General features: G+C 46.1%; 1 protein-coding gene across 6 annotated transcripts in view; it reads right to left on the reverse strand.

The window, feature by feature from the left end:
* Positions 1-12,952, reverse strand: part of LOC124015482 (inactive rhomboid protein 2-like) — a 53,023-nt gene continuing 40,071 nt past the window's right edge. For 5 of the 6 annotated variants that reach the window (XM_046330690.1, XM_046330693.1, XM_046330691.1 and 2 more), the window contains 11 exons: positions 12,716-12,816; positions 11,687-11,899; positions 11,376-11,487; positions 11,122-11,196; positions 9,215-9,376; positions 8,897-8,982; positions 8,579-8,642; positions 8,181-8,351; positions 7,958-8,058; positions 6,744-6,897; positions 1-2,179 (listed from right to left, as the gene is read on the reverse strand). In XM_046330690.1, coding sequence (XP_046186646.1) covers positions 1,760-2,179; positions 6,744-6,897; positions 7,958-8,058; positions 8,181-8,351; positions 8,579-8,642; positions 8,897-8,982; positions 9,215-9,376; positions 11,122-11,196; positions 11,376-11,487; positions 11,687-11,899; positions 12,716-12,816 — 1,659 coding nt within the window. In that variant the 3' untranslated portion in view covers positions 1-1,759. The remainder of the gene's footprint in view (positions 2,180-6,743; positions 6,898-7,957; positions 8,059-8,180; positions 8,352-8,578; positions 8,643-8,896; positions 8,983-9,214; positions 9,377-11,121; positions 11,197-11,375; positions 11,488-11,686; positions 11,900-12,715; positions 12,817-12,952) is intronic. The other variant, XM_046330689.1, reaches the window with a different exon arrangement.

Below are 12,952 nucleotides of genomic sequence, written 5' to 3' on the forward strand. Positions count from 1 at the left end.
AAACATTATTACATTTATTTTTAAGAACATTGTGTGAATTTGTACATACACGTAAGGCTAATGTCTTTAAAAAAAAACTACAGCAATAAGATCACAATATCTCAGTAAAAGAGCAAATTCCAAATAAATAACTCATCAATTTGGTCCAAATGCATTTACAGACTTATGCATTTATGCTTGCCGATTTACAGACACTCAAATTCAAGAATTACACACATTTCAGAAGGCACTGTGAATTCCTATGAAGAGGACCAGACTGTGCTAAAGTGTTCAAATAAAAAAGAAAAGAGGGACAGATTCCTTGCAAATTACAGAGTCGCAACCATTTAAATGCTCAAAATGACAAGACAACGTAAAACAGTACTCAACGATCGTCCAACCAACACCTGTGAAGAATTGCACGTTATTGACATAGTCGGCCATTAACGCCACCAGTTGACTGCTGGTGTGTAAAGTGACTTAACAAAGCATAGTAAATCCTGCTCAAATAATCCACATCACTGCAGTAATCCACCTCTCAGGATACGTCCTAAGCAGTGAAGAGTGGGCAGCTGCCAGAGGAGAGGGTCATAATCTAAGAGACCAGGACCAGGCCAGGTTGGCAGAAACTTGGTTGGCCATTTTGATATCTATAATGAAAAGAGTGACTAGCAGCCTTTCTTGAATCAATGGCCACTGATCAAGGCACACAGTACATGGATTCTCGTTCGCTTTTTAAATATATACACATAATACATTGATAAGTAATTTACCTCGACAGCACTGAAGTGCTATAATTACTATATATATCTGTAGAGATATAGTGCAAGCACATTGTAGTTTGAAGTGAAACAACATGGACTTTCTACCTTGCTCGATCAGATCACATACTGCCTTTTGGAAGGTCAGTCAGATCCTATAATCTTACGATATTTCGTTTAATTAACGTTTGAGTATCAAAGCTATAACACAATGTCCAGTGAAACGCCACAATTATGGCCAAAACAAGTCAACGTGTTTAATTAGTAGTGCACTTAAACCGAAAAGCCTTCCTATATTTTAACTAACAGCTTGTCATTGGGGCAGTGACACAGTTCAATTGGAATTAGTTAGATGTATATTTACCAAGCACCTGTGGCTGTTGCCATAAATAACCTAGGCAGATTTGGAAGGCAGGATTTGGAAGGTCAGGGCAATCCTTCAGATGAAGAACAAGCATCATTTACAGATACAATAACACAATTTTATTGACAGGTTCAAGTTGAAACAATGCTCCAGCCAGTGACAAACTGTATGACTTGTATTCAATACCATAATTAAATGCTCACATGAACAGCTAATTCAAAGTATCTGAACATAATGAAATGCTATATCACGTAGTGTTAAGATACATCCAGTGTTGTAGAAAATGAGTACAAAAATTAACAAATAAGAGGCCTCTGTAGTATTAACGTGACAGTTTATGAACCGACAGGGTAGGATATCCTCTGTCGTCTTCCAAGTCCACTTTAACACCACGCTCAGACCGAGTCGTTCTCTCCAGAGGAACTAGCATAGCTGTACAGTCTTGAATGCAATGTGCGTAGATACCCTGGGTGCTTACGGGCATATGAACCAGTTGCGCTGTCCCTTTAAGTTCCGTTTCCCTTAAAAGTATTTTCCACTGCGCTTCCTGTCCAGGTTCTAAAGCCAGCTCTTATTAGCCGTTAGCGCTTTAGTCAATGTCCAGGTTCTAAAGCCAGCTAGCATTAGCTGTTAGCGCTTTAGTGAGTGCTTTAGCCTAGTGCACCACATGGTCGATGTCGTACTTCTCACAGAACTTGCTGGTGAAGGGCAGGCAGGTGAGGTGCTCCAGCCAGTGCCAGTTGATGGGGTAGAAATAGAACCAGACGACCAGCGAGGAGAGCAGGCCCAGGTAGACCAGCAGCGATAGCAGGATGAGGACACGCTTTCGGTACTTGTCGAAGTCGCCGAACGTCACGTAGGGCAGGAAGGAGAAGGAGAGCAGCAGGCCGCTGAGGAAGCCGAAGATGTGGGCGATGTTATCGATCCAGGGCAGCAAGCCACACAGGAACAGGAAGAAGACGATGCCCACCAGCTTGAGGAAGGCCTTCCACGGCTTCTCCAGCATCTGCCAGCCCTGGATGAGCTCCACAAACAGGCAGGCAAGCAGCCCGAACTGGGAGCCAGCTGGGCCAACCTGGATGATAACCGGAGAAAGACAGAGAGAGAGAGGGAAAAGAGGGAGTCATACATCCACCTGCTCTGACCAAACAAAATGGAGGGCGGGGATGATGTTTCACTCAATGATGATGTCACCACTGGATGATTGAGTGACAAGAACAGCATGTGCATGAATGAATGTCACTGTTGACCATAGCATGGGACATATCAGCGGAAGATGCCGGGATAAATGCATGCATCCTGCTCACTGGCATCTGTTGAAATTCATATCAAATACATTACAGTATATTAGCATGAAGGAAGTGGTGGTAGCATATGTACTCCTTGCTAATGGGCAGGCAGATGACCGAGGCGGAGTTGTTATAGTCCCTTATAGCAGAGGACAATAGGAATCGGGCAAAATGGGAAGCGAGTGCACCAGCTGAGTGCATTAAATGTTAACGTCTGTGTGTAATAGTGAATTTGTTCGGTAGTCTACTGATCCAAATGCATGCAGCTCAGGGGTCTGGAGAGGTTTACCCCTGCAATTAACTTCCTGGCAGCAGGGTAATTATCTTTGGTATGATGTCCCCAAACAAATGTTGTGATCAGTATATAAATTACACCATCAGACATTTTAACCATCTTCACTTTCATATGTCTACAGTGACGTTGGATGTTCCAAAAAATGTGAATGTGTCATTGTTGGAGTAGTATAACAAAAGAGTATTACATTGTGCCTCCTTTTTAAACCTTATGATTTAAGGTACATTTCCGTTGTAACTACTTAATAGTTAGGTCTAGGTTGAAACCAACAGCAATGGTTCTTTGGTCAATGGTTCTACAGCTGGCATCTTGATTAGACTGAGGTCAGGGCTGTGGTGGGCGTACCGGGGCAGATGGCTAATCTGAGATTCTAACCTCCCAGAAGGACGGGCGAGGAGGAGTGAGGTTTTTCACACGCCCTAGGCACGCGGGCTACACGTTCCAGACACGCTGTACGGGTGCTCTGAATCCAATCATTCCCCAGCCAGCGCTCGACAGTCTAAGCTTCTTTGGCTATTGAACACTTCCTTTGACAGGCTGAGTTTCAGAACGTCTGTACTCTCTCTGATTTCTGAATTACTGCTCTCACGAGTGACTCGGAAAGTCCTTTGAAGAACTAGAAAGTGTTACTGTCGCGACGTCTAGTTGTTTCTTTAGAGGCTGAGTTTCAGAACGTATCAACTTTTGACTTCTGAATTTCTGCATTGAAGTGTGACTCAAAGTTTTTTGAAGAAGTACTTGCGACTGTTACTGTTGTATCATTAAGCATTTCTGAAAACGCCACCAGAACTGAATAAACGACTATATTCTCATCCCATTCCTTTACACTTGTGTATTAGGTTTAGTTAGATATTAGGTTTTGCTGTGGAATTGTTAGATATTACCTGTTAGATACTGCTGCACCGCCGGATCCAGGAGCATAAGCATTTTGCTACACTCGCAATAACATATGCTAACCATGTGTACGTGACCACTTCGAAATTAGCCGTTTCGCTAGCGAGCTTTCTAGAAGGCTGCTCACTTGCACGAGGTGACTTCGTGATCAGAGCGTTCCCCGAGAGTGACCGCGCGCACAGCTCCTGTGTGTGTGTGGGTGAATGGGAACAATGGAAAACTTTCGTGAAATGTGAAAGTTGTGATCTAAAGCACTAAATACGAATTACTACAAGGTTATACATATTTGTTTGTTGTTATAGGATGAGTTTGCATACGGATAGGAATTAATACAGTATGTAATTGTTATATAAATAATCTAATATAAAGCGTTACTAGCAGACCAAAGCTCTGGTTAAACCGGATGCCCTCAGATAACTCTGGGCCCAGTGTCCTCAGCCAAGTCTAGAGCCTGTGTGCAATAACATGATTATCCGAAGGACACACAGCTGCCATCGCGCAAATATGACTCCCCTGTAAAACTACAAAGAGCATCCTGCAACACTAACGAGCTTAGAAGTGCCAAGCTATTCTCGCTGACATTGAACCCTGCATGCACTCCTTAATACATTTAGGAACAGTATATACAAGGATAATTCATGGTGATAATACATAGTGAGATACGTGATGCATTTGGAAAGGCCTGTCATTGCATTTCATAGCGTCAATTTAAAAGAGGGATAATAAAGTATTCATTGAGCCATTGTAATGTGTAAATGAGACACTACTGGTTTATTGAACAATTGTAACAGCTATGTAATTTGAGAGAATATATAGTGCATTTGTGAAACATATTTTGTACCTATGTAAATGGCTGATGATTCTATGAGAAAAGACACATTACAAGTGACTTGAAGCCATAGCCACATCTCCATGTGACTTATTTATACATTTCTCCCTTTTAGGGGTATAAAACACAAACATTTAGTTTCCAACATCGCAAAGACCTAAAACTAATCCTCATTTGTGATGTGTTCAACCACAGTGGATAGAGACTCGGCCACCGCTTCGGGGTCTTGTTTACTCCACCAATGGGATAATCCCCTTTTACTCAAACCGGGCCCTATAAGTGGATGAGATGAGGAGCCGTGCGTCGCCTCACGTCTCTGGAGCTATTCCTGTTGTGTGAAAGCCTGCGTCCTGCTGGTGCAGCAGCGGTGACATTTCTGAGTGCTACCTCACAGTAACTTCACACTAGGACAGTGACAGACGTACCTAGCGCCAAATCATGTCAAAGACGCACAGCTGCAGCCACACAGCTGCAGATTTAGAGCTGGTAATCTGGAGAAATGAAGAAGAAAAAAAGAGATTCTTCCCGAAATAGGTGCTCCTCGGGAGTACTAAACTCTGGTCCATAATCTGTATGTAGGAATCAGTGGAAGACCAGGCCATTTACTTTTTCAACAATTGAACAGACCAGGAATCTGGATTTAGTGTAGCAGTGACCTTTGTTAACCCACACCATATCCTTCGGGTAATGTGTGGCGAGCAAGAGAGTGCGTTTTACAGAGGCCAATTGGGAGTGGTTGGTTTGCGCCAATTAGGTCATCCACAGCAACTCTTCTCCCACTTGGCAATGCCCACGTCACAGACAATGCTTCCGGTCCACGATACTGAGCCTTGTCCTCGAGCACAAAACTGTAGCGCATCCTCTTCCTTCCAGTCTTTTCCCTCTCTTCTTTCCATTTGCACTCTTCATTTCTACAACCTAACATACTGGGACTACGAGTGAATCCAATTGTACATCAATGAAGTTTAGCATGGATGGGGGCTATTACAGTCTGGTCATACAGAAAGGAGTCTGAACACCAGAAGAAATAGAACAACATTTACCTAACTTGTCCACACTTCCTATGCCAAATGGACAGCAATATGGTAAAGCTATAAGAGGGGATGACAAGGGAACAGGGTCTCCTGTCCAAAGACGCTCTGAGATCACTTCCTGTGCCATTCACATTTACCCTACTGTCGACTCCGCAACCTGGACTGAGCGTCCCTGCCGCTCTCGCTCTCTCCTTATCACACAGGCACAATTAAGCCGGCTGCCTCACCTCAAAGGGGGATTGGACTAACTTACCATTAGCACATCACACACTGCAGAAGAAAAAGGGCGAGGTTGGATTAGATCATGTCCAGATAACACAACAAGCACCAGCGTGTCCCGGGTCAGGAACACAAGAGAGTTGGACATTTCCTCCGCAGGTGAAGATAGGGCGACAATGGGAATGTCAGTGAATGACAAAACGTGTAAGAGTGTGTTTGTGTGCGCGACCACACTTGAGAGACTCGGGACATGGTCTGAGACAGAACGAATGGGTCGACTGACTGGGTTAACACTCATTTGTGATTCAACATCAACATGAGACCCAGTTGTGTGTGTTGGACAAAAGGTTGGACAAAAGGAATGCAAAATGTGTTGGATTACATGGAGCGTTACAGTTTACATGGAGTGAATTGAAACTCATTCTCACTAGGGGGACCCTGGCACACCACATCTGGCTACCGCAGCCAAGGCTCTTCTTCTCAGGCTGTCAGAACGTCTCGTCGACTGTGCCAGCCCTAGCAAATTCAGACAGTTCGCACAATTGAAATACGTTTTTGTCAATGGCATTTCCACTAATGCTTTCAGCATACAAATGAATAGAGGATCTCCATGGCTTTCTCAAGCCACGTGTAATGGTGCTGTTCCAGCTTCCAGGTGATACGGAGACAGGGCAGAGGCAGTTAAGTCCTGATCGTTTACCCTCCAGACGGGGTCACGTCCAGTCCAGTAATCTCCCTATCCAAAGATCGTCCAGTAACCGTGTTAAGCTCAGTGGCTGCCCGGGCCTAGCTGAGATGTTAACGCTCTCTCTCGCCAGCTTTCCTAGAAAACACCTGACCAGCTCAATGGAGATTAGCAGTGGCGGTTGTGTTAGCTGAGCAGGTGTGTGTAAGTGCGCTCCTGTGTGTGTGTGTGTGTGTGTGTGTGTGTGTGTGTGTGTGTGTGTGTGTGTGTGTGTGTGTGTGTGTGTGTGTGTGTGTGTGTGTGTGTGTGTGTGTGTGTGTGTGTGTGTGTGTGTGTGTGTGTGTGTGTGTGTGTGTGTGTGTGTGTGTGTGTGTGTGTTTGTGTGTGTATGTACCTCGGCTCTGTAGGGGAGGAAGAGGGCGCTGGCCAGGTTGCCGGTGATGCCAGAGAGGACGTAGATAATGGAGATGCGGACCCAGCCAGCCAGTTTCTCCAGGTCTCTCAGGATAGTCATCTGGAACACTATGGACACCAGGCAGTGGACTAGGCTTCATAGGGAAAGGGAAGAGGCCAGTCAGAGGACAACACATGGAAATAGGCTTATAGACGCACATACCGTAGGCTTATGCTATATTAACACACACACACACACACACACACACACACACACACACACACACACACACACACACACACACACACACACACACACACACACACACACACACACACACACACACACACACACACACACACACACACACACACACACACACACACACACACACGAACCCCAGCACGTGCTGTAATCTCCTCGCTAAGCACCCATATCTGAATCATGTGGGGGGAATCCTCTCGACGCAGTATTTGCTGTTAAGGCCATACTTAGGGACTGTGGGATACAATGGGATATCCCTGAGTTCACACTGACCATGCAAACTGACAAGGAACAATCAGGGCCGTGTTGTAGGCTACAACTAGGGTTACACAAAGTATTAAAGGCCCAGTGCAGTCAAAAACATGATTTCCCTGTGTTTTATATATATTTCCACACTGAGGTTGGAATAATATTGTGAAATTGTGAAAATGATAATGCCCTTTTAGTGTAAGAGCTGCTGTTTTGGTGGGATGGAGTTTTGCAGGCAGTAAATTTGTTAATTGTTAATAGACCAATAAGAAAGAGAGTTCCAAACCCCTCTGCCAATAAAAGCACATTTTAAGTTTTCCCCTCCCCAGACCACTACCAGATAGTCTTAGCTAAATTATTGCTTGAGAAATTGCTCTTTGCTAGAAGCTATTTTTGACCATTTCAATATTCTTTAAAAACAATTCACAGTAAGTTAATGAATTGTTACCCCGGAAATGATTTGATATTGAGATAAAACGGCAGCATTTGACCTTTAACAGAGCATTACAGAGACTTTCCCGTTCAGGTCAATTGGGCAGCAAAAACCCATGACTCCACCTATGGTGTTTGGATTTGCACTAAGTACTGATGTGACTACAGTCAGATGACCTCGAGGTCGACATACTCTTACTGTCAAGCACTTTAGGCTAAAAACAATATCATGTATAGAAAAGTACCATAGAAATACAGTGTATGATTACCCTGCGTGTAGGAACAAGGAGAGCCACAGCCTGTAGACCTGGTCGGGGACGTCAGGGTTGAGGAAGGGCAGGAGGCCACACACATCATCCAGACAGTGGATCTGTTAACGAAGAGAGACCACCGGATCAGATAGGGAGCTGGCTGTTATTAAACGAACCCTGTAAACAACGCCCACCACAGGACAGGCGGACGGTACGGACAGACGGACACACACCCACCTACCTGGGAGCAGAGGGTGGCCTCCTCGTGGAAGTAACCGTGCATGAAGGAGCAGTACTCTCTCGTAGTGATCTCACACCGGCCCTTAGTGCCTATGCAGCAGGGTCGTCCCTTGAGGTTACAGTCCATGTGTCTGTAGCCTGTCAGGTTCGTCTTGCGGGGGGAGGTGCAGATCTGGGATCAGATGGAGGGAGGGTGAGAAGAAGCTAGTGTTGGTTTCCACTGATCCAAGACCCTGAGGTTACTCTGTAACCTCTCATCCACTGCTATATTTTAATACCGGGGGGCTTACACTCTACAGCGGGGTGCAACATTCTGTAGAAATGGAATGTATGACGATGTCTGTTCACGCAATACATGTTAGACAAAGCATAACAATGGACGATCCTCCTGTCACTCACCGGCCAATGTGTGATGTCATCGGGCCAGATGTGAGGCTCTGCGGAGGCGGGCTCTTCACAGGTCCTGTTCCCAGCATGCATCAGGAAATAAGATAGCAGGAAGACACTTTATGATACTCTCTTGAGTTAATTTTACCTTGTCAGGTCAGGACAGTGTGTGTGTGTGTGTGTGTGTGTGTGTGTGTGTGTGTGTGTGTGTGTGTGTGTGTGTGTGTGTGTGTGTGTGTGTGTGTGTGTGTGTGTGTGTGTGTGTGTGTGTGTGTGTGTGTGTGTGTGTCCACCGTAGTCGTGATAGTAGAACGGTATCAAAGACGGTACCTGGGGTCCTGGTGACACACAGAGCCTGACGACCTCAGAATGTCCACATCTTCATCCCTCCATTTCATGAAGGTGGCCAAGGACTCCTACACACAGACCAGAATAAACACAGCCAGACACAAGTTGATCAAGTTTACAAGCATTCGTCTCTAGGTGGCAGGAGAGAGTGTGTGTGAGTGTGACACAGGGAGGGAGGGAGAGAGAGAGAGAGCGAGGGAGGGAGCGTAAGTGGGAGTACAGTAATGGTTTCTGTGTATGTGTGTGGGCCTACAATAATACATATGCATGTGAGCCTACTGCATACGTGTGTTTGCGTACCGAGCAGTCGTTGCTGAGGGTCTGGACACAGCCTGAGTTGTCGTTCTGTACACAGCAACCGGACTCTCTCTCCTGGTCCTTGGCTTTCTGGATGAGACTGACTATCTGGCTGTCCTTGCGGATACATGGGGAGAACTTGGCTCCAAGGTGGATTAGGTCCTCCTGTGAGGGGGGATAGAATACAGGAATACACTGTTAATCTGGCAACCTGACACATAATTGACATAAGAACCAGGCCCCCCCCCAAAAAGAGTTAGGCTTACTGGCCTAGCCTTTGTTTTAGCTGTTCGTTAGACCTCTTTCCTGTATTGTAAGTAGTCAAGAGATCCTATTTTGATAGTCAACCATACAAAAAGGTAGCACCTAGTGCATCACAGTACAGAACAGACAAAGATAGTTTTCCACCAAAACCACAGCTACAGTTATGTGAGCTATAGCCACCCACTAGTCGTGTGGGACCCTTTACACTCTTCATACTGTGGCCTATGTGGGATGATGCGGTGGAGCCATCGTCTTACTTGATCAGAAAACACCCACTTTTTCACCTGACACCCTACATAGAACATAAACTGTAACATGGGTTACTGACGGTCAGCCCACCACATTCTCTGTAATGAACATTCTGTATTACTGTCCAAGTGAATATGAACCTGACAAGTGTGAAGTTTCTCGAGGCAAAATGAAGTCAGTAAGTGTGAATGAGTCAGAAAGTCCCTTGGAACAGTCAGAAAGTACTTTAGTACAGCCAGAAAGTACTTTAGTACAGTCAGAAAGTACTTTAATACAGCCAGAAAGTACTTTAATACAGTCAGAAAGTACTTTAGTACAGCCAGAAAGTACTTTAGTACAGCCAGAAAGTACTTTAATACAGTCAGAAAGTACTTTAGTACAGCCAGAAAGTACTTTAATACAGTCAGAAAGTACTTTAATACAGTCAGAAGGCACACTAGTACAGTCAGAAGGCACACTAGTACAGTCAGAAGGGCACACTAGTACAGTCAGAAGGGCACACTAGTACAGTCTGAAGGCACACTAGTACAGTCAGAAGGCACACTAGTACAGTCAGAAGGCACACTAGTACAGTCAGAAGGCACACTAGTACAGTCAGAAGGCACACTAGTACAGTCAGAAGGCACACTAGTACAGTCAGAAGGCACACTAGTACAGTCAGAAGGCACACTAGTACAGTCAGAAGGCACACTAGTACAGTCAGAAGGCACACTAGTACAGTCAGAAGGCACACTAGTACAGTCTGAAGGCACACTAGTAGTACAGTCAGAAGGCACACTAGTACAGTCAGAAGGCACACTAGTACAGTCAGAAGGCACACTAGTACAGTCAGAAGGCACACTAGTACAGTCAGAAGGCACACTAGTACAGTCAGAAGGCACACTAGTACAGTCAGAAGGCACACTAGTACAGTCAGAAGGCACACTAGTACAGTCAGAAGGCACACTAGTACAGTCAGAAGGCACACTAGTACAGTCAGAAGGCACACTAGTACAGTCAGAAGGCACACTAGTACAGTCAGAAGGGCACACTAGTAAGTACACTGCAGTAAGTGAGTAAATAACTAGTTAATAAGTACCCGTGAGTCAGTCCAGAACTTCTTTAGCGTGTCCTGTTGAAGCCTAAGTGCGTCTGCCACCGAGCACCTACCAACACCACAGCAGACGTAGGCCATCAGATTCAGATATGGGTACTTAGTGAGGAGATTACAGTGTGTGTGTGTGTGTGTGTGTGTGTGTGTGTGTGTGTGTGTGTATGTGTGTGTGTGTGTGTGCGCGTGTTAATATAGCATAAGCCTACGGTATGTGCACCTATAAGCCTTTCCCTATGACCCTACATGTAAGACTGAAGAGACATTCAGTATGTATGACATGTGCGATAGAAGAGCAGTGACTCACAGAGCCGGGGCCGATCCAGAAGTTCTCCTGCTGGATGAACTTGACACTCTCATAGATGCCTTTGTTCTTCAACACCTGTGGAGGGAGACCAAGAAAACACAGTCAGGAGAGACGGCGCAATAGATCACTAAAAAGGTAGCCATTGTGGATCAAAAGAGTTATGCCAGAAGCCACCACAGAAACCACTGGATTACAGAAGCCATTTTGGATCCTATTAGGGGTTCCAGTTGCCTAGGCCCTATGGGACCCCTCACCAATTCAGAGGTGGAGTGTTGGGCGAACCCCACAGGGGCAAAGCCATAGGTAGCACAGGCCAGGATGGTGATGACCACGTGGACGAAGGTGATCCAGTAGGTGAAGTACGGTCTGAGGGAGACGACACAGCAGGGTCGTTTTACTTATTCGAATTGGATCACTTGAAAAATGTACACAACGACATCACCGCAGAGCGAAAATCACGTATGTGGTTCTCAAAGATGAATGAATGCCCACTAAATGTGAAGTACTAGGTGTGGATTGTGTGTGTGTGTATGAAAGTACTGCGCGTATTCCCTTCTCTCCTCACCTGTGGCTGCTGAAGTCGTCCAGCTGTTTCTGCACCTGGCTGCTGATGCTGCGGCGGTAGTGACGGTTGAGCCACTTGCCCACCACGCCCATGCCGTACTGCCGCTTGGGCTTGTCAAAGGCAAAGTGCTTGACCTGGGAGGCGATACGACGCCCCCGCTGCTGCGACCCGGCCTTCTCAATATGCATGGTGGGGGTTTTAGACACGTCCCTACTGGGACACACACACACACACACACAGAAACAGAGACACACACACACAGAGACACAGGGAGAGAGACAGACACAGGGAGAGAGACAGACACAGGGAGAGAGACAGACACAGAGAGAGAGACACAGGGAGAGACACAGACACAGGGAGAGAGACAGACACAGGGAGAGAGACAGACACAGGGAGAGAGACAGACACAGGGAGAGAGACAGACACAGGGAGAGAGACAGACACAGGGAGAGAGACAGACACAGAGAGAGAGACAGACACAGAGAGAGAGACAGACACAGAGAGAGAGACAGACACAGAGAGAGAGACAGACACAGGGAGAGAGACACAGGGAGAGAGACAGACACAGGGAGAGAGACAGACACAGGGAGATAGACAGACACAGGGAGAGAGACAGACACAGGGAGAGAGACAGACACAGGGAGAGAGACAAGACAGACACAAGGAGAGAGACAAGACAGACACAGGGAGAGAGACAAGACAGACACAGGGAGAGAGACAAGACAGACACAGGGAGAGAGACAAGACAGACACAGGGAGAGAGAGAGACACAGGGAGAGAGACAAGAAAGACACAGGGAGAGAGCGAAACGCACACAGAGACACAGGGAGAGAGACAGACAGGGGGAGAGAGCGAGACGCACAGAGAGCGAGAGAGAGAGAGAGAGAGAGAGAAACAGAGACAGAAACATGAGGCGAAGGGAAAAGTTGAAAGAGTGGAGGAGAGAAAGATAAACTTAAAGTCAAATAGTGCAGAAGCCAACGAGACTTCCTCAATCTATGTCCCATCCCTCTAATGAAGGCTACTTACAGGCTCTGGTAGGGCTCATGGTGGTCTCCGTAGGAAGCCGACATAGGGGGCGACTCGAACACATCATCAGCCATGGAGTACAACTCCTCATGGGCATCCATCTGAGAGAGAGAGAGAGAGTTGACGTGGGGAGAATGTTATTGAGAGCCACAGAGATCTCTTTTCAACTGTCTTAACGTAGAAAATGCCATCCACCATTCTGCACTAACCATTCCGTCTGCTATCCTCCCCTGCACA

This window comes from Oncorhynchus gorbuscha, linkage group LG26 (assembly GCF_021184085.1).
Source record: "Oncorhynchus gorbuscha isolate QuinsamMale2020 ecotype Even-year linkage group LG26, OgorEven_v1.0, whole genome shotgun sequence".
In the NCBI taxonomy this organism is placed as follows: Eukaryota; Metazoa; Chordata; class Actinopteri; order Salmoniformes; family Salmonidae; genus Oncorhynchus; species Oncorhynchus gorbuscha.